Source organism: Paramormyrops kingsleyae, chromosome 12 (assembly GCF_048594095.1).
Source record: "Paramormyrops kingsleyae isolate MSU_618 chromosome 12, PKINGS_0.4, whole genome shotgun sequence".
NCBI lineage: Eukaryota > Metazoa > Chordata > Actinopteri > Osteoglossiformes > Mormyridae > Paramormyrops > Paramormyrops kingsleyae.
This window is the reverse complement of record NC_132808.1, coordinates 14122032-14149930: the sequence shown is the minus strand read 5'-3', so window position 1 is coordinate 14149930 and position 27899 is coordinate 14122032. Positions and strand designations below refer to the sequence as shown.

Below are 27899 nucleotides of genomic sequence, written 5' to 3'. Positions count from 1 at the left end.
TTAAAAATAAAGGCAAGCCTTGTGAAACCATTTCAAAAGAGGCAAAGATAAAAAGCAAACAACTTATCAGTGGCAAAGTTAGATATGAACAATATGATAGAAAGATAGACAAACTAATTTTAAAAAAATGACTGGCTTTGCTTTCAGCTGAATGTTTTTACACCGTGGAACAAAACACACACAAACACAAGGAGAACATGCAACTCCACACACAATCTTATTTAAACCTGAGAGTCTGGAGCACTGGAACAGCTTAGATTCTCTACAAATAATGCACTACAAACTACAAGTGTTTGTATGGTGACCAGATAATGCATCTCAGGGAGGACACATTGAGCTAAGCCAGCATTTGTAAACTACAATTTCAGTGAAAAGCATCTGGATTTCACTTAAGCAATGAGTACCTACTATGTGCTGATTAGTCAGTCTCCTATTAATTATCATGAATTTGTCACCAATGGTAAGTGAAAACAAGGGGATGAATTTTTCTTCAATTAACACGGTAGTGTACAGAGTGTCCTCCCTGACTTGATTATCTGGTCACCCTAAGATTGGTTTTAGGCAAGTCTGTTCTTTCCAAACGCAATATCTATTACACAATTCAGCCATTATATTTAACTATTCAAATCCTGCATTTAATAACTAGTAAATGTTTTTATTGAAACAATTGAAAAATTGAAAAATGCCTACTGAAGAGTAAAATCATATAAGCACAGTATTTTCTTTCTTATAGAGTTGTATTAGAAAGGAATGTCTTTTTCTATACTAATTTTTAATCAAATTCAGAATATAATGTAATAATATTAACATAATTAAGTGTTGCTGTTGAACTATTTATTTAATAGATAATAGCCCTTGAAAAATAAAGCAAGTTGATGGTTATGAATCCCTATATTATGATAATATACCTTGAAATCTGATAATAATGTTATTTTATTTCTCACCAATTAAGCACTTCATTTGGAGGATTCTAGCATACTTCTGTAGCCAAAAACTGCAAGCAGATTTAAAGACTTCTCAAAGACTAGTCAGGTGTTCCTAATAAAGAGACTCATTACAGTAAAACAGCTGCATCATGTTGCTGATTGATGAAGCCAATTATTTACTTTGTCATTGTGGTAAGTGGAAGCCAGTAGTCATGTGAATCTTGATTTCTCCCCAGGTGGATTAGTTCTTTTGTATTTAGTGATCTCTGGAGATAAGGGCTTCAGGAAGAAACCACAGCACTGAAACTGAAACACAAAACTGCCACAAAATGCAACACTACTATATATGCAGTCATTCATAAAAACCGCCACTTATTCGGCCAGGTGATTGTACTGAGGGATCACGGTGACTCTGTGCCTTTAAAGTCTAGACACACCCACACACGCAAGGGGAAGCTGCCGCTTTGGGTGGGCGGGGCCTCCGCCACGTCACGCCACTGAAGTGAAAGTAAAAACAGGGAAAACGGGGATCTTTAAAGTGTGGCCTGTTTGGAAATAGATCTGGGAGCACAGGGACCCTGCTCAGTAGGTGAGCAACACAGATGATGGCTTGTGCTTTACTGACTTCTAGTATTATCAATTCTTATTTTTCAGTGGCCTTGTTGTTAAGTTTTCATGTATTACAAAAATAATGTGTTAATAGCATATAAACACAAAGTTTATTAATTTAAATACTTGTCTGCATACATTTAAGTAATAATCCAACAATGTAATATGTAAAGTCAGATTAAGGACATAAAATTTGTTTTCAGTTTGGTCTGTTCACAAAAGTTTTGCATTTTTTCAGTTGATTCTGAAACACTACAATCTATGGATTTTAACATATAGTGCACACAGTAACCTCCAGTTAAATATTTTTTTCTCCATTGGTATATAAATCGACATAGCAGGAAAAAATAATCTGAATATATTTAAATCGTTCTCCATTACACTGATGCATTTTTAATAGGCGATCATAATGCACTTGTTATATATTACTGTAATGATATGACTATAAGGTGTAAATCTCAGAAATCCTCTGCGATTACTTCTCCAGAAATGGCATCTTCCGGCCTCCTCCTACCTGAGGAGCTGTATCACTGCTCCATCTGCTTAGATGTGTTCATAAGCCCCATCTCACTGCCATGTGGGCACAGCTTCTGCATGGCCTGTATCAGGGAGTACTGGAGCAAGCAAACTCAGTCACGCTGCCCAATGTGTATGAGGTGCTTTGAGAATACACCTGAACTCCATGTAAATACTTGCATCGCTGAAATAGCAAATCATTTCAGAAGGATGCTTGTCAATTGTTCTGTTGCGACTGGAGAGGTGCCCTGTGATGTCTGCACTGGGCAGAAACTCAGGGCCCAAAAGTCCTGCTTGGTGTGTCTGACCTCTTACTGCGAGACACATCTTGAGCCTCATCTGAGAGTCGCAACCCTGAAGAGACACAAGCTGGTGGACCCTGTGAAGAACCTGGAGGACAGGATGTGCAAGGAGCATGAGAGGCCCCTTCAGCTGTTCTGCAAGCAAGATCAGATGTGCGTCTGTGTGCTGTGCACTGAGACAGAGCACGAGAAACACGACACTGTCCCTGTGGAGCGACAATGGGCTGTGAAGAAGGTGAGTAAAACGGTGATATTCTTCTGTCACATGTATTTTTCAGGGTCGCTTGGTGGTTCAGTGGGTAACACTGTGGCTCATCCCCAACGCTGCGGGTTCGAATCCCAGCTTCACACTCTGTGTGGAGTTTGCATGTTCTCTTCGTGTTGTGCAGGTTTCATTCTACAGCACACAAACACACAGTTCGATAGATGTATTGTTTGATTGTATTTATTTATTCTTTTTTCTTTTTTTACAGATTCACTTGGAAAAGAGAAGGATGGGCATTCAACAGATGATTCAGGATAGAGTGAAGAAAGTAGAAGAGATTGAGCAGCTGGTAAAGCGGAGCAAGGTGAATCATCATTTTTATTCAACAAACATTGAGACAGATTTCCTTAACGGGTCATGATCACATTTCGATTAATACATTTTTGCATAAACACTTCTGAAGTGCAGGATCACACTGACTCTGGAGGCTGTCCCAGAAAACGAAGGGCAGGCGACACTCTCAATGGGATGCCGGGGCACAAAGTAACAAACTAGGGCCAATCAGGTGACACCAAGTCACTTAATGTACATTTTTGGAGAAAACCACATTATTCCCCAACAGAAACCTAAGAAAACAAAGCAAAAACATGGAAATTCTACAAACAGAGCCATGCTGGGAATCAAACCAACAACCATTGATGCCAAAGTAGTAACCACTAACCCCCCCATCACATTTCTGGTTTTACAGTATCCCCTGTTTGCCTCCCAAAAGGTTAGAACAGAAAAGGAGATTGAGGACAGTGTGCGAGTCTTCACCGATCTAATACAATCCATTGAGAGAACTCGAGTAGAACTCCTTGAGGTGATAGAGGAGAAGCAGAAAGCCGCAGAACGGAGGGCTGCAGATCTCATTAAAGAGATGGAAGCGGAAATCACTGAGCTACAGAGGAGAAGCACTGAGCTGGAAGAGCTCTCTCAAACTGAGGACCACATCTACTTCCTACAGGTCAGTGAGCTTTACTATCAGCTACTGCTCTATGTGGATCCATTTAGAGATGAGGCTACACAACTTCCATGCTGATGAATTATATACCCTGTTACTGTAGAGTTTCCCACCCCCCTGTGATGATCCACAGACCAAAGATTGGTCTGATATCATTATTCACACTGACCATTGTGTGGGGACCAAGTGGAATGTGTATGGTCAGCTTGGGGAACACATCAGCAAAGTAATAGATGAACAGCTACAAAGTGGTTTGTACCATATTTATTCACTTACGGATCACAATTAAAATATTACACCAGAAACATACTAATGCAAGTAAAACTATCTAACCTTCATATTACTACCATAGCCTATTGAATTGCATTTACAGATCTTATATTGACTATCAGTAAGAGGATTTGCTTTTGTGTCTTCTGTCACAGAACTCAGGAGAATACAGAAATATGCTGGTGGGTGGCTTCTTGAAAATGAATAATTATCATTAAAATGAACTAAAACTGACCGTATTTTGCCCATACATGATTTATGAAGTACCAAAATTTTACTCTATGCAGTCGATGTGACCTTTGACCCCAAGACAGCACACCCAACCCTGCTGTTATCAAAGGATGGAAAGAGGGTGCATGATGGAGACACTGTGCGAAATGTTCCCGACAACCCGCAAAGGTTTGACTGTTGTCTGTGCGTCATGGCGACCGAAGGCTTCACGACTGGGCGTCATTACTGGGAGGTAGTGGTCAAGAATAAGACAAACTGGGACCTTGGCGTGGTTCGAGAATCCATCAACAGGAAAGGAGAGCTTACTGCGTTCCCAGAAAATGGATTTTGGACAATTTGGCATAGGAATGGGACTGAATACTCAGCAAACTGCTCACCTCCTGTTGCTCTCTCTCTTGCCGAGAAGCCCCAGAAGGTGGGGGTGTATGTGGATTATGAGCAGGGGCAGGTCTCCTTCTACAATGTAGACAAAAGGTCTTCCATCTGCACCTTCACTGGTTATACCTTCAAAGGTAAACTGTATCCATTCTTCAGCCCCTGTCACAATGATGGTGTTAACAATTCCAGTCCCCTGATCATCTCATCCATCTCCCATGCACAGTGACTGCCACATTTAAAGTCTAATAATGTGCATTCGAAATTGTATTTTTTTTTTCTAAGTAAAAAAGGTTTCTGTATGTGAGAATCAGCTGCACGGCTAAGATATTTGCTCATTTGCTTTAAAGTGTTTCATAAAAAAAAACTAACCTCAATTTTGTGTAAGGATGTTATAGTAAAAGCATTAATACTGGCACATTATTAGTGATCAATCATTGTGATGAATTGTTTTTTTTTTCTTGCACGAGCCGGGTATGTATGGTACATTTTGTATCTTCAAATAAAACTGAATTCTTCAGGGACTTGTGGTATTTCATATTAGTTTATTTTTACTATAATTATTTAACAATGATAGCAATAATAATAATCATCCATCCAACTGATCTTCCTTATTAGTAATAAATATTAAATTATTAAACTAGGAAGGGTTTGCCACAGGAGTACAGTTTGCCAGACTAAACATTTTATCTGACATATAGGTGACCTAAGGCGGGAGCAACTGCAGGTTATCCAGCCCTCTGAAAGGCCCATGTGATGTATGGTGATGTAATGTATTGTCATTGTTGTAGTTATTGTCTCACACAATAACAAGGCATTACACTTTTACAGATTAAGTTCCTCAGATATTAAGTTCCAGACAGATTATGATGAGAATCTTGCATTTCTCCTGCAGAGGCAATATGTCCCCATAACATATAATAACAATATTCAAGTCACATTGTATTATTGGCAACAGCATCATTTATTACTACCACAGAATTTACTTAAACTGCAGGGGTGAACTAGAGGGGTGGGAGAAAAACCATATAACACGAAGAGAACAAGCAAACTCCAAACACAAAGAGTGTTGGTGGCATTAAACCCCCAATCCTCGAGCTATGAGGTGACAGTATTATTCAGTGAGTCCTTGTGTCACCCAAAATCCAAAAAGAGCAAAATATAGACACTGTCGGTTTGAATAATTCCCGCTCTTAAAAGGTTAATCTTGTTTTTATCCATTTTACATAATTATTTATCCAATAAAAGGTAAAACTGAACATGGATTCTAGGAAGCAGGAGGAATAAGACTGTGGATAGGCTGCTAGGTACACACACTACGAATAAAACCCACACAAGCACAGACAGGACATGCATAATGTTCACCTACAGATGCTCTTTAACTTGCTGAGAAGCCCCAAAATACTGAAAGTGTACACTGAGCACAGCTGGGAAACTGACCACCCTGAAGGTATGGAACTGATACCTACTAAGCCCTTTAAAAAATGTATAACCTAAAAAAAAGACAAGAACCAGTGACAGCAGAAAGGCTTCTGGCATACAGTATCAGTCAAAAGTTTGGACATACCTACCCATAAAGAGGTTTATGTATATTCACACACCTATTGGGCACTTTTACTTTACTCTCCGGTCAGTCTCCTCCAAAACCATTTCTGCTGGGTTTAGGTCAGGTGGCCAGGTCATATTATGTGATACTCTATCACTCTCCTTTGTAGGCAGCTTGGTGTGTCCAAACTTTTGACTGGTAGTGTATGTCTAGAATAAAGGCAAAGGACACTGATTGCTGCAACAGCTAATGGACATATGAGCACATTTAGCTTGTCCAAATACAATCTTCCTCTAAGTGCTGTTATTCTTTTCAGCTCCACCCATTCACTATAAAAAAAGATAAAGAGACTGACTTCCAGTGACAGAGATGGGAGGAACTGAAACTCCCTCAACAAATTAGAACCTGACACACCTCGAGAAGATCGAGGCACACTCTGATTGAAAGGTCAGTGAAATATCAGTTTTAAACTTTATGATTTTGGTAACTTCTGCTCTTTGGAAACTGCCAGCTACAATTAAGTAGCAGGTACAACTAAGTGAAACCACACGCTAAGGCAGCTTGTGTATTTCTGCAATATCTGAACCATGAAATACGTCATTTACGTTACCATATGCTGCACTTTGGACTGTTGGATTTTGTAAGTGACATTATTAGAGGTACTACAAGTGTATCTGGTTATATATATATATATACAAGCGCTTGCCAGCAGAAGGCAGTGAATGCTGTCTGTATCAATCAAAAATATTATAATTCTTTCAATCATTATTTCAGAAGTACATGCATTACCAACAGACTTAATTATTATACTGGCAGTCACCGAGTTGAAAACGCCCGACATACCGACAACTAGTACTTAAGAACGGACAACCCTAAAGCGTATAATACTTAAAATTCCGGTTAAATTCAATGGTTCGTAATAAAGAACTAATGCATTATTTTGCGACGCTCATTGCGACTGCAGGGGTTCGTCGGGTCGAGGAACAGTACAGTACTTTGTTCAGTTACTTTAATTGTCATTGTATACATTATTATAATTATTATTATGTACTGTGTTATTATTTTTCCATCTTGCCTATAAATTCGACTTAAAGACAGGTAACGGATGTATAATTCGTAGCCTGGGAACTGCTTGTATTTATATTTTCACACAGGATTAGAGAACAGGAACAAACTTAGCGCACCGTAGAGCACACGCGCCATCGGAGCATAATCGGTGTCACGCAAAGTGCACGAGACAGGTTTTAAATTACCCTTTTTTCACTCTTTTTTGATTGACGTGCGTTTTCACCTTCATGCCGAACCATCTCTCTCTACAGCCATTGGCTGATGCGCAGCCACCCTTCAGTTTCATTGGCTTATTGCTCATTTCCTATAGTGACCATCACGGCGCTTCTGCAGTTCAGAGTCAGTTCCTAACTTCATACTGCTTAACCTATCGGGTGTAGGGTAATGGTGAAAAGAAATGAATTAAAAACATGTCGCATGCCCGTTTTTTGTGACTTTTTGGTTTCACAAATTTCGTATGCTACGCAGTCGTCCAGTATTGTAAATAATGAGAATGCTGTATCCGGTTTTGAACCGAGTGTCTGCGCTAGCGATGAGGAATTGCGCCCATTGTCTCTGACCAGTTTAAGTGAATGGTTATTAAAGCACAATATGTTGACCCCATGATAAGGCATTTGACAAACTGCCTTTGACGAAAACATATATAAAACATAATTTTAAATTATCCTTTGTGGAAAAAAATAAAAATGAAAAACATCAATTATAACGATAATAGCTAAAATGGTTACAGTTAAAAGGAAATTACTAATTATCTTCAGAATTGCAATCAGGGCATTTTCTTTCCATGTGTTTATGATGACACAGGAACGCTGAAATTTATCACTTGGCACAATTTTTAGAAAAGATACATTTTTCTTTTCAGGAATGGCATCTTCAGGAACTCTTATGTCTGAAGAGCAGTTCAAGTGCTTCATATGCTCAAACGTGTTCACCAGTCCCGTCTCCACTCCATGTGGACACAGCTTTTGTATAAGCTGTATAAATAAGTTCTGGGATTGCAGTGAAATTCTTAGGTGCCCAAAATGTGAGGAGATCTTCCTTGAAAGACCAGAGCTACGTGAGAATACATTTGCTAAGGAAATGGTTGAACAGTTCAAGAAAAGGACAGCCAATGGTTCTGGAACAATCTCCCCTAGACCTGAAGTGCCCTGTGATGTCTGCACTGGGCAGAAACTCAGGGCCCAAAAGTCCTGCTTGGTGTGTCTGACCTCTTACTGCAAGACACATCTGGAGCCTCATCTGAGAGTCGCAGCCCTGAAGAGACACAAGCTGGTGGACCCTGTGAAGAACCTGGAGGACAGAATGTGCAAGAAGCATGAGAGGCCCCTTCAGCTGTTCTGCAAGCAAGATCAGATGTGCGTCTGTGTGCTGTGCACTGAGACAGAGCACGAGAAACACGACACTGTCCCTGTGGAGCGAGAGTGGGCTGTGAGGAAGGTGAGTAAAATAATAAAATTCTTCTGAACATATTTAATTTTTAAGATACAGTGTTGTTATTTAGGAAGCGCATTGCATTCACAAAAGAAAAAAAGACACTATCTCGTAATGAGAAAAGAGTTAAAGAAATGAGAAAAGGTCTTATAATTATGAGATGCCTGCATTCCCGCCGACATTCCTGTTTTTTCCGGGTTTTTCCCATGTGTCAAGGACATCAACTGGTGCTCTCTTGTTTTATTGTACTATTATTATTGTTGTTGTAGTTATTATTATTTATTCTCCAGGTAAACTCCCTTAATTTACCTCTCAATCTTTATAAATAATCATCATACATGGATCCATAACTTTCGTTCATCTGACATTACCCGGGTTGCCAGACTGTGTATGAAACATGATATAAACACACAACCCTCACATTGTCAAACATGCAATTTCAATACATATGCCACTGCAACCTGGCAACCCACAAGCGGTGTGTGCAGCTTCTCTCTGAATGAATTGCCTAGCTAACTTAGCTGGTGTCAAATATCAGGGCAGGGCAGAACTAGTCAGTACAAAGATAAATAAATCTGGTTATTATTTTGTCCTAATTTGTTTGTTTGCTTGCTGATCTCACAATTACGAGATACTAATTCATAATTATGAGATGAGTTGCCTATTCTCTTTCTTTTTTGAATGCAGTGTGCTTCCATCTTATGTTTTATATTAAATATTTTTACTTATTATTGGCAGAATCAGGTAGGGGTGACAGGAACAGAGATTCAGCAGATGATCCAGGTCAGACTGAAAAAAGTGGAGGATCTCAAGCAGTCTGTGAAGCTCAGTAAGGTCAGTTCCAGCGTACTTTTTCTCCTTTGAGTTTAGTAGTGTTCAAAGTACAGATGCTCCTCTACTTACGAACGAGATACATTCCGAACGACTATTCGTAACTTGAAATATTCATAAATCGTTATTCAACATCATTATAAGGGTATACGCAAGTACAAAGAGCTAGGATGCTGGGAGTATGCACGCTACACTGCTGCGCAGTGGGAGTAGCGGCCAGAAGCCATACTACCCAGAATTGTTGCACGGAAAAAAAAAATTGATGTTGCAGACAGGAAACGGGAGCCCAACAAACACAATTTGGTTGAAAGTTCATAAGTAGAGGAACGTCTGTATGTGACTTATTAAAAGTCTAGAAGTTCATCTCATTTTATAGTTTTTGATTAATCCCCCACCAGACCAACACAAAGAGGGAGACTGAGGAATGTGTGCAGGTCTTCACCGATCTGGTACGCTCCATTGAAAAAAGCCAAGCACAACTCATTCAGATGATGGAGGAGAAGCAGAAAGCAGCAGAACAGAGAACTAAAGGGCTCATTGAAGAGCTGGGGAAGGAAATTGCTGAGCTACACAAGAGATACACTGAGCTGGAAGAGCTCTCTCAGACTGAGGACCACATCTACTTTCTACAGGTCAGTATCCATCAGTCCATATGGCTGTATCTAGAGATGAACCTAAACACTTCTCCATGCTAATGGATTATCCCACCTGTGGGTTTAGGGTTTGCCATCCCTCTGCAGTATCCCACAGACCAAAAGCTGGTCTGATATCACTGTTCACTCAGAGCTGTTTGTGGGGACAGTAAGAAGTGCTGTGTCTAGACTGGAGAGTCTTCTCAAGATGCAAGAGATCAAACTTTGTGAAAAAGGTCATCTTTTTTCATTCCTTACTGAATTAAATTTTATTGAGTTAAACAATACGTACATCACATATATAATGTTTACTTTTCACAGAGCTGATGAGGATCTCCCAGTATGCAGGTATATATGTCACTTCCTTAAAGCTATTAGATGTGGTGTGGCTGTTAAGATCACCATCTACACCTTAGATTTCATTGGATGAACTTTATTGATCCCAGAAGGGAAATTCTTGAACTTGACAGCCTATTCTGTACCCAACAGTGAACGTGACTCTGGACCCTAAGACGGCAAACGCTTGGCTTGTCATGTCTGTGGATGGAAAACAAGTAAAGGATGGCAACAGTCAGCAGCATCTCCCCGACACCCCAGAGAGGTTTGACACTGCGCCCATTGTTCTCGGGAAGGAAAGCTTCTCCTCGGGGCGACATTATTGGGAGGTGGAGGTGGGGCAGAAAACGGCGTGGGACTTAGGAGTGGCCAGTGCATCAGTGAAGAGGAAGGGTGTGGTCAGATTGACCCCCCAGGACGGCTACTGGACTGTATGTTTGAGAAGGATGAATGAATACAGGGCGTGTGCTGACGAGGCTGTCATGCTCACCGTAGACGCTAAGCCCCAGAAGGTCGGGCTATATGTGGATTACGAGGCTGGCCAGGTCTCATTTTACAATGTAGAGGCCAAGTCCCATATATACACTTTCCATGGCTGCATCTTCACGGAGAAGATTCTGCCGTTTTTCAACCCTGATTTGAATGATAATGGTGACAACGAAGCTCCACTTGTCATTTCTCCTGTCAGTGTTAGAGAGGAAGGCGTTTGTCTGTAACTGTACACTAGATATGAAAATGTCAGAATTAAGTAAAGAGTTATTCAGAGTTAAAGAAACTGTAAAAAGAAGTAGAATTTTTGTCTGTGTTGGAAAATTAAAATCCACAAATGCACAGCAAAAGGTCATGTTTTCTCATGTTTTCTCCTGTGGAAAAAATTATATGTATATTTTACCTTTGCTTGGGTTTGTAGAACAATGTTCTTCACCTGTCCCTGGCCATTATGTAAAACATTTCTGACAAATTTGTGTGGCTCAGTGGGCTAAGCCTCTGGGCCTATGATCAGAAGGGTGCTAGTTTGAGCCCAACCTTGGCAGAATAGTCACATGTCCGTGGGCCCTTGAGCAAGGGCCCTAACCCCGGCTGCCCCATGGTGGCTGCCCCTTCGCTGTGACCCCTAGGTTTGTTGTCACCTGTGTGGAGAGCAAGATGGGGCTCTGTGGGGGAAAAAGAGAATTTCCCCATAGGGATTAGTAACATATTACTATTCTTTTCCATTCAAGCAAGTTGGCATTGCAAATCTATACACTGAGTTGAATACAACCCATAATGAGCATGTGATGGACTGCCTGTTTCCTCTGCTGCCTGGGGTTGGCTCCCGGCTTCCTCATGGCCATTTACAGTTGGAAAATGGATGGATGGATGGATGGTATTTTCAAAAGCTTTCATTACACACCCAGTCTCTTTCTCACCCCTAAACATGCACATTGATTCTTTCTCCTCTACCCTCCCCCAGTCCCTCACCCCTGCTGCTCTGTAGTCCTCCATCCACCCTTTCCAGTCTTCATCCGCCATAATCTGATTACAGACACAGGTGGCCACAGTTTATTAGCAGGCCAAACAGATTAGCTCTGGTGCTCCAGCGTGACTGGAAGTGGGGCGACACACGCTACCAGCACCAGCCCGAGAGGGGTGTGCAGAAGCTGCAACAAGAGGGAATTTTGTCAGACCAGACACATTGATACGAAAAAGTGTGGCAAGTGACGGGGGAGTGAAAGCGACAGCACCTTCTGCTGCGACTGAGCTTCTGGATACCATCAAGCATCAGGATCACCTGGTCCAGCCTGAATAATCTTCGTTTTGGAGCAGGGCTGCCTCAGCGTAAAACAGGTAATTTGACAATATATACCTCCAGCTAAGTGAGCTGCAGCATTGTCTTACCTGCTGAACCCGCATTGAGATACCAGGAAACACACTTTGGGGTGTGTGACAGATATGAGCAGCGGACACCGAGATCTTCAGATAGCTTTTATTGGTGAAGAATGTCTACAAAGCATGCATTGTCCCAATCGTACATGAATGTTTTTGGCATGTTTAAATCAATGAAGTAGTGTAAATGCATCAACATATACTATTGATATAATATTGATATATATAAATATTATTAATCATGTATGTTGTCGTAATGTTTAATAGACATTTGTATTTAGGCAAACTTTTAGATATGTTCTTATTTTGAATAAATGTTTAACAAAAAAGCATCATTTGCATCAGGTATTCATTCTGTTGGTGTAATGTGATTGGCGACGCGGCTGGATTGACAGGGGATGTGTAACAGTCTGCTGACCCGGGACAGATGGGAGATTAGGCTGGGGTTTCTCAGTCTCCGTGACAGGGGCATCCACATCCAGTGATGGTTATATTCATGAAATATCACAGTTGCTGTTCAAGTCAAACAAGTTTGTCAGATCTTTGAGGGTAACTTTCAGCACAAGAATGGGTTGGTGAACATCATTTTGAATTTGAATTTCTTTTTAACTAAGGGCTGAAAGCTTTATACAAATCCTAAGCCAGTTCGGCACATACTTAATTTTACTCTTATAATGTTGGTGATTCATAATATGACTCACTTGCTATGTGAAACAGCCCAATATGACATTATGTTAATTATCGATACATGTATGGCAATGGAATTCTTTCCTGAAATCATTTTAACATCAATTTAAAATAGACATATTAATTGTTTTCAGGGCTTCAACAGATTAATGGGCCAGTGTGTGTGAGTATGCAAATGTGACTGATCCTGGATGATCACCAAGACCACCTTCTAAAGAATTGCTGATTGGCTGCCCCTCTACCTGTGCCACGATGCCATTGGCCGTGGATGAGACTGCAGGGGACCTTCCAGTAAGAGATCTCGGTCCAAGAGGAGGTCTCGTGCCTTCAGTGTATGGTGAGGCACATTCTGTATGTCTGCCTGTACAGTATGTGCTTCTAAGTACCTATGTGTGTTTGTGTATGTAAGTTACCTGTCGCTTTCTGCCAGCTTCCCCCAGGAATGTGAAGTCAATGAGGAAGCCCCAGGTTCTGAAGATTAAAGGTATGATGACGACAAAGTGGAGTTTTTCCACCAGACTAAACCATCTAAATAAAGTAGCATTAATGTTGACTGTAAAATTTTACCAGATCGCTGGCCCATGTACCGTATGTCAAGAGAGCAGCTGGAGGACCAGTGCTCTCGCCTACAGGAGGAGGACACCATCTTGAAACAGCACTGCCGCACACAGGAGCGGAAGATGCGCAGGTGCTGGCATGGAGGCACACGGAATGATTTCTCAAGTAGCGGCTGCCACTAGGTGTAAATTGATTTGGTTTCCAGCCTAAAAAGCACTTGTGTCTCCCTAGATTGTCCACTAAGGTAATGCAGCTGCAGCAGAGACATCCTGGGGCAGGCGGTGCCTGGGAGAAGGAACTGGATGAGACCGTGCAGGAACTAGAGGCCCGCGTGGCCACGCTGGAGACCCAGAAGGAGGCGCTGCAGAGCAAGCTGGACCTGGCCAAGCAGCAATTCCTAGAGCTGGGGAACAGGGCCCATTCCCGAGTGAGAGGTCGGTGAAAGAATGCAAAACATGGAAGTTAGAAGGCGATATAGTAACTTTCAGCATTCTGTACTGATGGTTGTCATTGAAGTTTCCCTGCTATAGTATGTATGTATACATTTTTGTTTATATATGACAGCACATCAACATACCAGTTCCTCCTTTGTACTGTTAGGTCGCGTCCCGGACAGAAGTAGGGGGGTTCGGAGGGCTGCCCTGACTGCACCTCCCCACTGTGGACTGATTTCCCAGGCCGACAGTCATGGAGAGATGGGGAGGCCGTGAGTATGTTTGCCTGTGGGGTGTACATGGCCTAGCTGTGAGCTTACACTAAAGGGGTTAACATTTGTGCAAAGGATTTGTACTAAGGGTCTGGCACAGAGTTCCCCAATTATTGTTCCCCGAGGGCCAAATGTTATGAATAACACAAAGCCTACAGGCCACCGCCCCTGGTATTGTTCTGTCATTCTGGTTTAGGTTTTTTCATATGCAGATAAAATTTGCCAAACAGTGGGAAGAGGGTGACTACTGTGGTCTAGATTTGGCCCATGGGCCACCTCTTGGGGACCTTTAGTCTAGCCTATCCATCCGTCTGTCCATCCATCCATCCACCTGCTTCTTATCCTCCTAGGAAGGTGTATCAGTGGGATCAGGTGGTCCTCAAAATACTCCTTGCACTGCATGACTGTATCCCAATTTGAGGTCAACATTTCTCCATCCCTGCTGTAAATAACTTGAGTAAAGCCCTGCTTTGCTTTCCTGGGTCACCTGACGGTTTGCCAGAATCTTTTTAAGGCCGATGAAAAGTCATTTTCCATGGCCTCCCCAAACTCCTCCCACACCATGTTTTTTGCTTCAGCAACTGTCAGAATGCCAGTACTTGTCAGCTGCTTCAGGACTCCCACCAGCCAACCAATCTTGGAAGGCCTCCTACTTCAGCCTGACAGTTCCCTTTACCACTAGTGCCCATCAACGGGTTTGGGGATTGCCACCGTGACAGGCATCGACAACGTTACGGCCACAGCTTAGCTAAACCCCACCTTCTAAATTTGCTCCATATGCAACAGTCTCTCCACATACCCCAGCAGTGCCACCAGCATGCAGCAGTCAAGTGTGGAGGAGCTGGAGCTGACTGCCCTGTCGATGACAGACTCCGTCAGAGAGAGGGAGAGCGAGGTTACGGAGGCCTTGAGGGAGCTAAGGAGACAACAGGCTGGTAACAACAGGTGTGCTGATGTCTGCATCTCTACGTACATGTGTCTGCATGCTGAGGTGTCCTTTGCCAACCAGTGTTCAGAATCTGTGCATGCATTTTCAGTAGAGTAACAATCAGTTGCATACCAGCCATCACGGTGGTTCAGTATTAAAAAAAAACCCAATTCTTTCCCTTGTATCAGTACCATCACTCATCATGCAAAGCATCTTCAAACTCCTTCCTTTACATGCATGTTAAAATATGCCTTCTTGGAAATTATTCCAAACGTAAAAAAATGCACTTTTATAAAGAATACTGTAATGATTTAGAAATTACTTATGTTATCAAATTATCAGCGGTGGGCAGGGTGCCGCCAATCTGCTAACCGCTAATTAACAAAGCTAATCTTTTCCTTGGTGGATTAGCATTTCCGCTAACTTTTAACTTTCCGCTAAAACCATTAGCAGACAAATTAAATTAAACTGGGGTACTTTGAACTAAGCAGAAAACATGGGCCTGTATCACGAAGCTAAAGTGTTACCGAATTTTCAAGTAACCATAGATGGCTACCAATACATATATAAGGTACAACTCCACTCTGCCTGGCTAAACCCTGCCTGCCCATACATGTAGTCATGTGGAATTCAAGCAGGTGTATTCCAGTTATTCATCCGTGCACCTGCCTCTGTGTGATATACGCTCATCTCCCTTCTGTAGAGTGGCAATACAGGAAAACCTGGATGTGATTCACCTACAGAAACAGTTGGCAGATAAGGGAGCGGCCCTGCTAGTTATTCAGGAGAAGGTTAATGTGCTGCGGGAGGTAAGGCCTGCCCAGAGAGTCAACATCAGGCTCTGTCTGATACCAGTGTTTGATTTGGAGGCAGTTTTTATAGGCCACAAACATGCTCTCTGCACTCTGGCTTAATTACAGTCTGTAAGGTACCTGTGTGTCAGCTGTGACTATTTCATTAGTTAACAGAATTGTTTTGATTTGCTTTTAAATCCCTCACACTCTGCTTTTCCTTTCCCTGCAGTCATATGAAGCCAGGCTAGTAGAGGTAAGAGACACCAGACATACAATAAACACACAATGGGGTTTTCTCTCAATTATCCAGTTATTACAACTTGTGAGACACGTTGTTATTTAACATTATATGACTAAATAGGTTATTCTTACTATACAGTATTTGTTTCCTTGAATGCATTTCAGCTGATCGCACTAAAGTTGCCCATTTGATCAAAGGTTTTTGTACAGTATATTCAGTTTTTGTTTTTGTATTAAAAATCTTTGCCAAAGAGTCAAAAGGCACTTAAGGAGTGTCAAGAGGCTCTTCTGCAGAAGGTGGGGGAATTAACAGAAGAGTTGAAACAAGAACGACAGAAGACGTTAACTATGGAAGGCCAGTTGAGTACTGCCACGGTATCGGTGCAAGCTTTGGAGGAGGTACTGCAGTTTTTAAAATAGAGCAGAACCTAATTATTAAGGTTTTTTCATTGATTAAACTCCATGCCGATAAGCATTTAAAAAAAATGAAATATTGGCAAGGAACCACAAATCCCTGAAATATTGTCCTAAAATATCCCGTAAGAATATGTTTCTGGACAATACAAAGAATCTCAACAAGTGGTTCCTGGTCTGAAAAAATAGCAAAGGACAAAATACTTTTTACAGTAAATATTGCCTTTGCGGGCAACACATGTTGGGAAATGAAGTGGATACAGTTGGAGTTAACTCAAGCATTATTAGTGCTTCATAAAAATGAAAATATTACACACAATTCACAATTGATTGAAATGGTTTGTTCAAACATTTGGGGAAGCTGTATATTTTTATTCTACCTAAATGTTTCAAACCCTTAACATTTTGAGTAGTATAATTTTTACTGCGAAGTACAGGTTTTTCAAAATTATTATCAACCCTGAAGAATAGCTAAAATAAAACCAAACTGTCATGATTGCTGTCAAAGGAGGACTGCATGCAAGGCAAAGCACCTGACGTCCACATGGTATATAGTGCTTGATCACTGATAGTTTGGTATTATTTTCACTAGTGGGCCGTGTTCATAACAAATATCATTAAGTGCCAGGATATTTTTTTCCAAAACCAATTTGTCATTTGAGACTTGGTCATAGACCAATAAGACACTGACCTCAAACATGCATCCCAAATCAACAGAGAAATGTTTTCTCTTAGACAAATTGTGTTAAAATTACAGTATACAGTTTCCCCAAATGCTCATGCAGGACATTTTAATTATTGTGACTGTTGTTTATTTTATACATTATTCATGAAGGGTGCCAAAAATTCTAGAGCTCACTGTAAATTAATTCTGCTTGAAGGGGGATACATATTAGAGCTTCATTTTAAGAATGTATTAAGGATATAATATGATTCATATAAAGTACTGGGTATCGGGGAATTAAATTTAGATGTTATGTGTGCTTCCAAAGCCTTGTCCCCCTCTCTTTCCCTCAGTTCCAAGAACGCGTGGCTGACCTGGAAAGGGAGAGGAACCTGCTGAAGGACAGTTATGATGGACTTCTGGAAAGGTGAGTTTTTTTTTTTTTGTATGAGCTGACGACCAAAAATTCTGATGTAATGATCTGATATCTTACTGTAAGTAAAACCTGAAGAAACATCATATTCTCATTTTCTCATGAAGATAGCATCTTGGCCAAAATATGCAGGCATATATATCCTTGCAAGTTGTTCCAGTGACTATTCCTCTCTTTTCAGCACTATCACTGCCCAGGACCATCAGAAAATGCACGCGGGCCAAATGGACAAGAACCAAGTGCTGCAGGAGCAGACGTGGAGGGTGGAGATTCACAGACTGCAGGAGGAGCTCAGAGTTGAGCGACAGGAGAAGGAGAGGCTAGAGAAGGAGCGGAAGAGAATGCAGCAGGAGACCAACAGCATCGAAGAACTGCAGCAACGAGAGAGAAGTCAGTGAGACACCTTCATGTGAAGGTTCCTGTGTTCTTCTGTGTCCATATGAGCATGAAAGCATAGTTTCTTGGTATTTCATTAAATAGTATGTATTTTTGTACATGCTTCAGTATCTCTGAATGCTTTAACTGAAGAAATTTTTGAGGTGTTTGAATGAAACTTGTTTAAGTATTTATTAGAAGAACGTGTTTGTCAGGTATAATGGTTTAGTTCAATAAAGCAGGTGGAGCTGCTTTATGTCTTGTCGCTTTGTGTCTTGCTCTTTATCCTTTTACTTCCTCTTTGTTTTGCTGACCCTTTCCAAAAGACACCAAAGAGTCAGAACAGGAAAAGCATGCTTCTCTGGAAAAGGAAGTCCTGCACTGCAAAGAGATAGTGACATCACTGCAAGAGAAACTGGATTCAGTGGCTGAGGTACCAAGTCATGACATAGTTCAGATAGTATTTGATACTCCCGACTTAATTATTTGTATACAATGACAATAGTCCTCATTCAAATGTTTTATCTGTCTTCCTTACTTCAGGCATTTGATATGAGCGTTGAGGACCTCAGTGAAACACTTTTGCAAATTAAGGTATACCCTGACTGAAGATGCAATTTTTAAACGTTCATCTGAAACATGCAGAGCCTCATTCATGACATAACAATAAAAATTATATATCATGGGCACATTTTGCTAGTTTGTTCCCACAATGTGGGCACGATTTACTACACTCAGTGACAAAAAAAGTTAAGCACCAAGACGCAATGGTAGAAATGAAATGAATCTGCACATGGTGAAAGGTCATGTGACTGTATCGCAATGGTTATAATATCAGATCAAATGGACAACAGAGTTGGCAGTATAGGCACAGTGCTTGTATCCTCTCCTGTGGCAAGTCGGCCCACAGCTGTTGTAACTGGCCATTGGGACTGTGTCTGAGTTGATGTCCAAGCTGATCCTGCACATGTTTGATTGGGGAAAGACTGGGGGACCTGGCTGGCCACTAGAGGACCTCAACATGCCACAGGCCGCCCATAGACACACATGTCTTGTTGAAAGACTATAGCAGGGTGCTGGCTCAGGAGGGGTAAGACATGTGGATGCAGGATGTCACTGACGTAGCGCTGTGCGGTCAGGGTCCCCCGAATCACTACCAGAGATGACCTGAAGTTATACCCTATGACTCCCCACACCATGATGTCATACCCTATGGCTCCCCACACCATGATGTCATACCCTATGGCTCCCCACACCATGATGTCATACCCTATGGCTCCCCACACCATGATGTCATACCCTATGGCTCCCCACACCATGATGTCATACCCTATGTCTCCCCACACCATGATGTCATACCCTATGACTCCCCACACCATGATGTCATGCCCTATGACTCCCCACACCATGATGCCAGGAGTAACGCTGGTGTGTCTTTCCACAACATTGGCAGTATTGATCGTCTCCCCTCTGTGCCACCATACGCGTACATGACGGCCATTCATGGTAATGCAGAACCGAGATTTATCACTGAACATGTTATAATGCCACCCGTCATCAGTCCATGCCTTGCAGTTATGGAACCACTCCAAATGCAGCCGTCTCTGCGCTGGTGCTAACAGCAGCCTACGCATGGGACAGTGAACCCATAGTCCGGCTGATGCCACTTGTCGAAACATGGTGCAGGATGACATGGGGTTCTGTAATGTTTGCCACACAATATGACGATCCTCCCTTGGTGTGGTCTGTCTTGGGTGACCGGAACCTTCATGACGTGTGGGGGTACCCTCACGTGCCCATTGGTTCCAACATTGGCGACTGTGACATCTGCATGCCCCACATGCCGGGCAATTGCACGATACGACCACCCAGCCTCATGCAAACCCACAATGTGACCCCGATCAAACTCTGTCAAGTGCTGGTAATGCTGTCTAATGCGTCTACGAGGCATCCTCTGTGTCTGGTGACTAGACGTGCCAGCTCCTTGCAAATCGAACCATGCCCATTGCTGGTCTGCACCAGTACAAAATCACATCCAAATCGGACCATTACCTCTGGGTGCTTACATTTTTTTGTCACCAAGTATATTTTTTATCGTTATGTCATGAGCTGGGCTCCGCAGAAACGTGGTGTTACCACAGTAGACACAGGAGATTTGCAACAAAGAGTGTTCCAGGCTTTTCTTTCACTATTCAAGAAATTCAGGCTCATGTATGAAGCGGAGGAACGACTGCGCTTTCTGGGTGATGATGGGAAGGTGGAGGAGGGGGTTAGAGAGCTGCCAGATCTTCGGGCTGCACACGCAGAGACTGTGTTAGAGCTGCGGAAGACCAGAGAGATGCTGCTTCTGCAAAGTCGCATCAACAAAGATTTCCAGGTGCAACACAAACACACAAAAAACAAAATGCATATGCAATATATATACAGCAGTGGCATTTCCAGGATGCCATTCTGGGGTGGGTATCTGGCATGTTGGGTGGGCACTGGTGTTTGGATTGTGTAAGAGGTCTTGGGGAGTCCCCTAGTGGGCAGTTCATGACATGAAAGGGCGACAGCATAAATGTTCAATCGAGGTCTCCAGTCTTATTTATAGTGAGAGCTAGTTGTACAAAGATGATAATTGGCAGAACAATGTATAATACACAATATTTGTTGGTAGGGGTGGGGGGGGGGGGGGTGGGTGAATGCAGTGGCGTGATTCTATTAAATCACTAATTACTGGTTACATTTGGTCTGTCTCTGATGGGTGGACACACACAGACAAAGGCAAACACACACGCACACACACATACACACAAACATGCACGCGCACACACACAGGCACAAACGCACACGCACACACACACACATGCACGCACGCACGCACACAGGCACACACAAACGCACACGCACACACACACACACACACACGCACGCACACATGCACACACACACACATCTGTGTACAGATATGGTCATGGTTAGATATGACAAAACATGGCCATACCTTCATACGTCTTTCATCTGTATTTTAGAGCTGACTAGATTGTCTTCACTGCCAGGCTGAGTTGAACATTGTCAAGGAGAGAGCAGAGCGAGAGCGAGAGGAAAGTCAGAAGAGGACAGCAGAGAAAGACAGACAGCTGGAAAGAAGAGCCCAAAGAATCACGACTTTACAGGGTGACAGTAATGTGCTTTTAATACCTGCTCTGCAAAGTGATTCATTACCTTTAATAAAAAGCTTTACAGGTCAAGTGAAAAAATGAAATGCCCTTTCCATTTTATATAGATATCCCAAAGTGTGGGCTCTGCAAAGTCTCTAGGAGGCAGAGAACCATCGCTGGACCTGAGGTGAAAGGATCTTCTATCGTTCATGAGGCTTTACAGCTGTTCTCTCTGTTCCTGTCCTGCTTTCAGCTCAGCTCAAGGACTTGGCCTACAGCCCCAGGAGCTATAAACGGACCATTCCACTTCAGTACAACTGGGCTGGGGGTGGCCAAGAGGAAGGGGAGGATGACCTGATCTTTGGGCAGCTGCAGCCCGGAGAGTCCCTGCTAGAGATTCACCTGAGCGGAGCCAGTTTCACGTCTGCGGGGCTCCGGGCCGTGACACAAAGCTCGGAGCCCAGTGAGCGCGAAGCCTCTGGCCAGAAGGTCATGACCTTTTGTACCTATGCCCTTTTGGACTTCGAAATGCACTCCACTCCTCTGGTGTCAGGAGTGCAGCCCAATTACGGCTTCACCTCCCGCTACCCGCTCTCCCCGCTGGACTTCGAAAGGCTGGGAAAGGCAGATGGAAGAATCAGGGCAGAGCTGCACCAGGCTCTTGGCGGGATTCAATTCGTAACTTGCGGTGACGGTTGGATCCCACTGTCTGGAGCCATGGAGAGGAGAGGCGAGCGAGTGAATGGGAAAGCCAGTATCACAGGTCAAGATGAAACACCCTAAGTTCAGATTGAGATATTTGAAAGCAATTTTCAATTTTAGTTTAGGTTAAAGCAGCTCATCTCTGAAGTAATGCACTGTATGTCAATGATACAGTTATGTGCTTAACCCCTTACAGATGTGCGGGGTGAGATTATAGGGATTCTGGAGTTCTGGGTACGCATCTACCCACCTGTGCAGCTGACTTGCAGCCTGGGAGACAGACAGACTTTGCCGAGTGCTCCCTCCCAGGGGGCTTTGAGTTGGCAAGGCTACGTCAGAGAAGTAATAGCATTCATTGTGTTAAATATTCTGTAATGAATGACAGCTATGACAATAATGTGCATAGTTTTTTTTGTTATACCTGCTTTATACTGGTAACACAAAATTCTTCAGTTGCTACTAGTTTACTCTCTTTGTACTTGTTTGACGACTATTACTTAGTGTTGCTCTCTGCTACAGGAGATGTTTGACTTTGGCGGAGGAATTCCTAACGAGCTAGAAGTGGTGCTGGAGCGAGGCGTTGACCTCAGTGCACATTGGCCTGGACTACTTCCAGATGCCTACCTGCTCTACCGTCTCTATGATCTGCCGCCACATGTCTCTCCCACCATCCCTTGCTGCACAAACCCTGTGTTCAATGACTCAGCGTCTTATCCACTGGCGATGACCCAAGACGTGCTGGCCTACCTGCATAGTAACAGTCTGTGGGTCTATGTGTTTGATGACCGTGACGACCGGCTTCCACCATCCTATCTAGCCAAGACACCCATCCCACTACGGCCATTGTCAGTTGGCAGACAAGTCAGAGGTATCTACTTTCATTTTACGTACTGCCTACCTTCACTCGGGGTATAGCTGGTTTGCGCCAGTTTCTCCTCTTTGCAGTTATTTCTTGTCAGGTGACTTTCTGGTGGCTTTTATCCTTGTTAGGTGACTTTGTGCTTAGAGATTCTGGAGGCAGACCAAGGGGCATGGTCAGAGTGTCCCTCCGATGGAAGTACCCCTTTCAGTCACCAGAGGTATCTCAAACTACAAAGGCAATTGACAGAGAGGAACAAGAATGTAGCAGACAACTACACAGACCCACTGCCAAGCCTAGGGTAAAGCACTGCATGTGTTCGTTGGCTTTCAGTTTAAGCGATTGTACATAAGCCAGATAGTATGCATGTTAAATTTGGTTGTGTTACACAGTGTGCTGCCAATGATGTGAAAAAAGTGAGTTTTCAAGGTTACTATCTAAAGTGATTACAGACATTGCAAGGTGGACCAATGGGTGGGTAGAACAATTTTTCTCAAGACCACTCAGTTAGGGTCATTTGGTGGTGTAAAACAGACACTGTATCTAGACGTTACATGTCTCTAGGGCAGGGGTGCCCAACTCCAGTCGTGGGGGGCCAGAGCCCTGCACACTTTTGGGTTTCCTCTCATTTAACAAACTTGATTCAACTCCTTGTGCTAATTACCACACAGCTCTTCAGCTGAATCATTCATGGTGGAACAGGGAAAGAACTAAGCTACACAGGGCTCTGGCCCTCCAGGACTGCAGTTGGGTACCCCTACTCTAGGGCATTGGTTTCCCCATGGAAAGACAATGGCTATAGGGGTACTTCAAGGGAAGTGCCTGTTCCATGCTTTTTTGGCAAAAATAATTTTCATTTACAAGTTGTAAGTCTTCCACAGTCTTTGCAGAATCGTCCAGGCCACTGGTGTTTAAACTTAAATGGCTCCCTGACCAGATCAACATTACCCAAAGAGCTTTGGATTTTATGGAAATGGTTCTTATATATCACATGACCTTCAATTCTCCCTGTACTGTGTTACTGTCTTCTGGGTTCTAGTTTCTTCCTGCAGTCCAAAGATGAATTGCTGTCTCTAAAATGTCCGCAGTGCTTGTTGGAAGATGGATGTGCATATATAAGTTTGCTTCTCTTATGCTTCCTGTTTGCCAGACTAAGACAGGCCTCCCCAAATGTGAGATGGTTTGCAGAGACTCCCATACACCGGTCAGTCACACACATACTCCTCTTTCTATTACAGATACAAACCCAGACACATTTGTTCCAGCTAACTTTCACATATATAGCTGCCTTTGCATTCTCTCTCACATACACATTCAGTGGAAATAAAATCTTGTGCATGTACACATGGTGCATGTTTTTGTTTAATGATTTTTGGTTGACAATATAACACCTTCCCCTCTTTCTCTAGTCCAGGCCTCTATCAGCTATCTTGAGACGGCCGGGAAGTGTCCCCTTTAAGGCACCTGAGTCAGAGAGAGGCCCCTCTCATTGGTCAGCGGACCTTGCGACGCCCTGCCTCGTGTCAAGCGGAAATCAAGTTGCATCCCTGCAGCCACCTGCCAGGAAGCGAACCTCACGCCTGAGGTCACATGTCCTGGTGCGGGGAAAACCTCAGCCTACTTCTCTACGCCCTGCAAACAGCCCAATTCTTGAATTCCAACACAAGGTGATCAATACTTGTTTAAATGTATATGGCCATGAACTGAACTGGGCCACTTTTCATTACAGCACTCCTAGAATCTCTTCTACATGCAAAAAGAACCACCAGCGCAACCCAAAGAGGAAAAAAAGAGAGCTTGACCTTGTGAAAGGGGTAAAACTGGGCAGCATAGAGATGGAAATCACAAGAATAACAGGAAAATTGAGTAATGTGAAAAATTAACACTAACAAGAAAAGGTTAGGTAGGATTAAGAAGGTGAGATTTGGAGGAATGAGGAGCAGAGAAAATAGCACTGAATAAGGAATAAAGACAAAAGGATTAGAGAGCTGGAGGACCTAAACATAATAGCAGAAACTTTACAAGCCCAATATGCAATCATCCAAACAGGAAGGTCCGTCCGTAGAGGACGAAGCAGGGACAAACACTCCTGTGGGAGAAGAGGATGAAGACGAGGAGTGTGGGAGAAATGAAAAAGGTAACTACCTTGCAGTTCATTATACTTTTGTTGGTATCTTCATTTTTTTCTGGTTCAGCTCAGATTGAAAAAAAAAATAAACAGATTGATTCATTATTTATTTATCGATCTCAAGCTTCTTTTCATGCTGATTCATGAATAGTTTTCCCATAAATAGTTCATGTGGACAGTGATGTCACTGAATCCGGTGAATCAAGAGCATCCTCTGACAGTGATGTCATCATAGTACCAAAGCCATCTGAGCTGCATGTGGAGGTAAGGGGTCTGGGGTTGTGCACAATAGAGAAGTACGACCAGAATATTATACTTCTTACAAGTACAGAAAAAATTTGCCCTAGTTTGTTTCTCAATATCTCAATACCAAATTAGTACAATATAATGCTTGGTATTTCATTTGTAAAGATTAACATTTTTGTTTCTTCACTCTTCCTCAGGAAAATAAACTGCATGTGGAGATTCTCTCTCTGTCTTTTCATTCCACCTCCAATGTTGCTCTTGACCAGTCAGTGCAGCAAGTTTATGTTGAGTACCGCCTGTTCGGGGTTCCCATGGAAACCACAGAGACACCTATGTCTCTTCGTAAACCAACTTGTGGAGAAGAAATACATTACAACTTCACAAGAGGTGTGTGTATGTGTCTCTGTGAAATAGTAACCAGAATAGTATCCTTAGAGCTTTAGTTAAAGTAGCCTTCATCATGAGATCTATCAGTTTATCAGAGCTATTCTTAGTGTCACAGCTAAGCCCTGGACGTCTTAGATCAGGGTTTCTCAAACTGGTCCTTGGGGAGCAGAGGTGGACAAAGCACACAGCTCCATTACTCGAGTCAAAATATAGATACTCCTGGTGAAATATTACTCTGATTCAAGTTAAAGTTGTTCAGTCAAATTTTCACTTGAGTTAAAGTACTAGAGTAATTGCTTTTTTTTTGCTGCCACGATGCACTGATAACAGGAAAAGGAATGCTGGAAAATCAGCAGGGTTTTGCCCTTGTGGACCATAATTTGAATAACCCTAGCTTATATTAACACAACTGAATTTAATTTAAATTTGAATTTGAGACCGCCCATCTCACCCCCAGTTCTGTTCGGACCCAGTTCTGGCAGTTTGAACACTGTTTTAGATCCTAACAAAAGTCCTGGAGGCCACTATGGGAGATTTAGTAATTGCTATGATATTGCATAAGTTACTGTTCATAAGTCCTTGCCTATATTTTGATGAAGAATACAAAGATCTGGATTCTGTTAAAAGCCCAAAAGTCTCTAAGCTTTGTTCATAATTCACTGCTCTTTTCTTTCTCAGTTCTGTGCACAGAGCCCTATCTAACCAACTGAATGGGGGATGAAGAAAATGGACAGTCCTACTCCACGTTCATTCATGTCTTAGTCCATCCTTTGAAACCTCCTTCTCTCTCTCTCTATCAGTGATCTATGTGGACAGAGCAGAGGCAGCACCCCTCAGACAATATCTCTACACTATGCTGGAGGGTACTGACCCCAACCATGGAAGGTATGTTGTGAGTTTGTGTTGGTGTTGTTTTTTTTGTGGTGGGGGGGGGGGGGGGCAGTTAAGTGTGTTATTCAATAGATATCTCCTTTGTCATCTGGCTGAAACTTGTTTCCATCCAGATTGAAGTTCACAGTGGTGAGTGAGCCAATGGATGAGCAGGAGGAGGAGTGTGTGGATATTGGCCACGCCTACCTAGATTTGCAGGAACTTCTGCTGACAGGAAATGATGTCATTGAGCGCAAAATTGACAGTGAGCGTCCTCTTACTTTATTATGTCTCACCGATTATGAAGATACTCTGGGAAAATGGTATTTCATGGTATTACTCTTTTTGTCTCTTTCACTCCACCCTTTTTTTCTGGTTTGTCTCCCAGTTTACAGTGTGGGTGAAGATCTGGAGGTGGTGGGCAAGCTGAAGGTATCTCTGGAAGCAGCTCAGACTCTGACAGGAATTTACTGGGAGTATCGTAACTTGAGAGAAAGAGAGGATGAGCAGAAAAAATATGAGGAAGGAAAAACTGAAGCAGAAGATATGAGTATGGAACCTCTTCAATCTGAGAAGGATGATGACTGTGATAACCACAACAGATAAATATTGACATGCTACCTGGAAAGTGCTTATGTGATGCTGTTTGAAAGTAAAACAGACAATTCTAAAAAGAAACACTAAATGAGAGTTATGATACTCAATTGAATGAATTGTCAATTATACAGCATCCAAGGGAGATAATGGCCACATTTAGAAAATATATGATGTCAGTTAATTAGTATCTATGACGTGGCACAACTGGTGGCTCCTCTATGAAACAATTAAATGGCTTGAATTAGAGCAGTGAAGGGATCATAATCCATCTGCTTTACTATTTGTGAAGCTGGATTTTTTTTGAACCAGAAAGAATTGGAAAAGCAACCTAACCTGCAGACCCAAATTCTATAAATGATACAATCCAACATAGATAACAGCAGGCATATCTGGCCAGTACAAGAGATACAGTTAGTGTATCTGAGGGTGAGAAAGGACGGATGGGACAGCCATGTGACTAGCAAGCACCCCAGTGGGAATCTGTCAAAATCTATTAAAAATTATAGCGGAAATTAATGTTTTACATGCTGACTTCCAATTATTTTCCATCACCGTAACATTGTTTTCTGGTAAATGTGAGACTGCCCTACACAGCTCACTCACCCTGTAGATTTAAGTTCTAAATCCTCATATTCCCAATTTATTGGAGAGGAAAAACACGTATCCATAGAATTTTTCTGTTAACCCTGCTATACACTGACTTAAAATAAAGTGCAAATTTATGAAAATAATAAAGAAACCAATTTTACCTACTTACCTCAGGGATAGACCCACACAGTATATAAATCATTAAAATAAAAATGGTTTTGGACCAACAGTAGCCCAGTAAGATCAGTAATAGAATAAGCTTAATAAGGATTTTGCTTTATACATTATCCTAGGAACATTCAAGGTTACTACAGCAGTCTCCCAGAGACTTAACCACCTACCAGAACAAATTATGCCTGGCAAAATAATGTTAATTATTGAACTGACTTGCTCTCACTTCCAGTTCAGCATCCATGCTCGACTGCACAGAACC

General features: G+C 42.4%; 3 protein-coding genes across 3 annotated transcripts; all 3 read left to right on the top strand.

The window, feature by feature from the left end:
- Window positions 1-1136: 1136 nt before the first annotated feature.
- Window positions 1137-4961, top strand: LOC111856465 (E3 ubiquitin-protein ligase TRIM39-like). Its single transcript, XM_023836448.2, has 7 exons — window positions 1137-1515; window positions 2023-2588; window positions 2827-2922; window positions 3331-3564; window positions 3665-3812; window positions 3987-4013; window positions 4119-4961. Exons 2-7 carry the CDS (start codon window positions 2025-2027, stop codon window positions 4664-4666), a joined length of 1617 nt encoding a protein of 538 aa, XP_023692216.1. The 5' UTR covers window positions 1137-1515; window positions 2023-2024; the 3' UTR covers window positions 4667-4961.
- Window positions 4962-6333: 1372 nt separating this feature from the next.
- LOC111856470 (E3 ubiquitin-protein ligase TRIM21-like) lies at window positions 6334-11120 on the top strand. Its single transcript, XM_023836455.2, has 7 exons — window positions 6334-6430; window positions 7914-8488; window positions 9221-9316; window positions 9712-9945; window positions 10034-10181; window positions 10267-10293; window positions 10435-11120. The coding sequence occupies exons 2-7, from the start codon at window positions 7916-7918 to the stop codon at window positions 10995-10997; spliced, it is 1641 nt and encodes a 546-aa protein (XP_023692223.2). The 5' UTR covers window positions 6334-6430; window positions 7914-7915; the 3' UTR covers window positions 10998-11120.
- Window positions 11121-11236: 116 nt separating this feature from the next.
- On the top strand, window positions 11237-27889 carry rpgrip1 (RPGR interacting protein 1). Its single transcript, XM_023836453.2, has 28 exons — window positions 11237-12108; window positions 12969-13171; window positions 13265-13318; window positions 13405-13522; window positions 13624-13826; window positions 13993-14098; window positions 14906-15043; window positions 15730-15835; window positions 16050-16073; window positions 16313-16459; window positions 17492-17565; window positions 17753-17961; window positions 18273-18379; window positions 18490-18540; window positions 20144-20323; window positions 20988-21105; window positions 21343-21852; window positions 21988-22133; window positions 22311-22659; window positions 22782-22951; window positions 23801-23854; window positions 24060-24317; window positions 24700-24787; window positions 24945-25042; window positions 25222-25411; window positions 26212-26296; window positions 26416-26546; window positions 26670-27889. Exons 2-28 carry the CDS (start codon window positions 13087-13089, stop codon window positions 26885-26887), a joined length of 4017 nt encoding a protein of 1338 aa, XP_023692221.2. The 5' UTR covers window positions 11237-12108; window positions 12969-13086; the 3' UTR covers window positions 26888-27889.
- The last annotated feature ends 10 nt before the right edge of the window (window positions 27890-27899 follow it).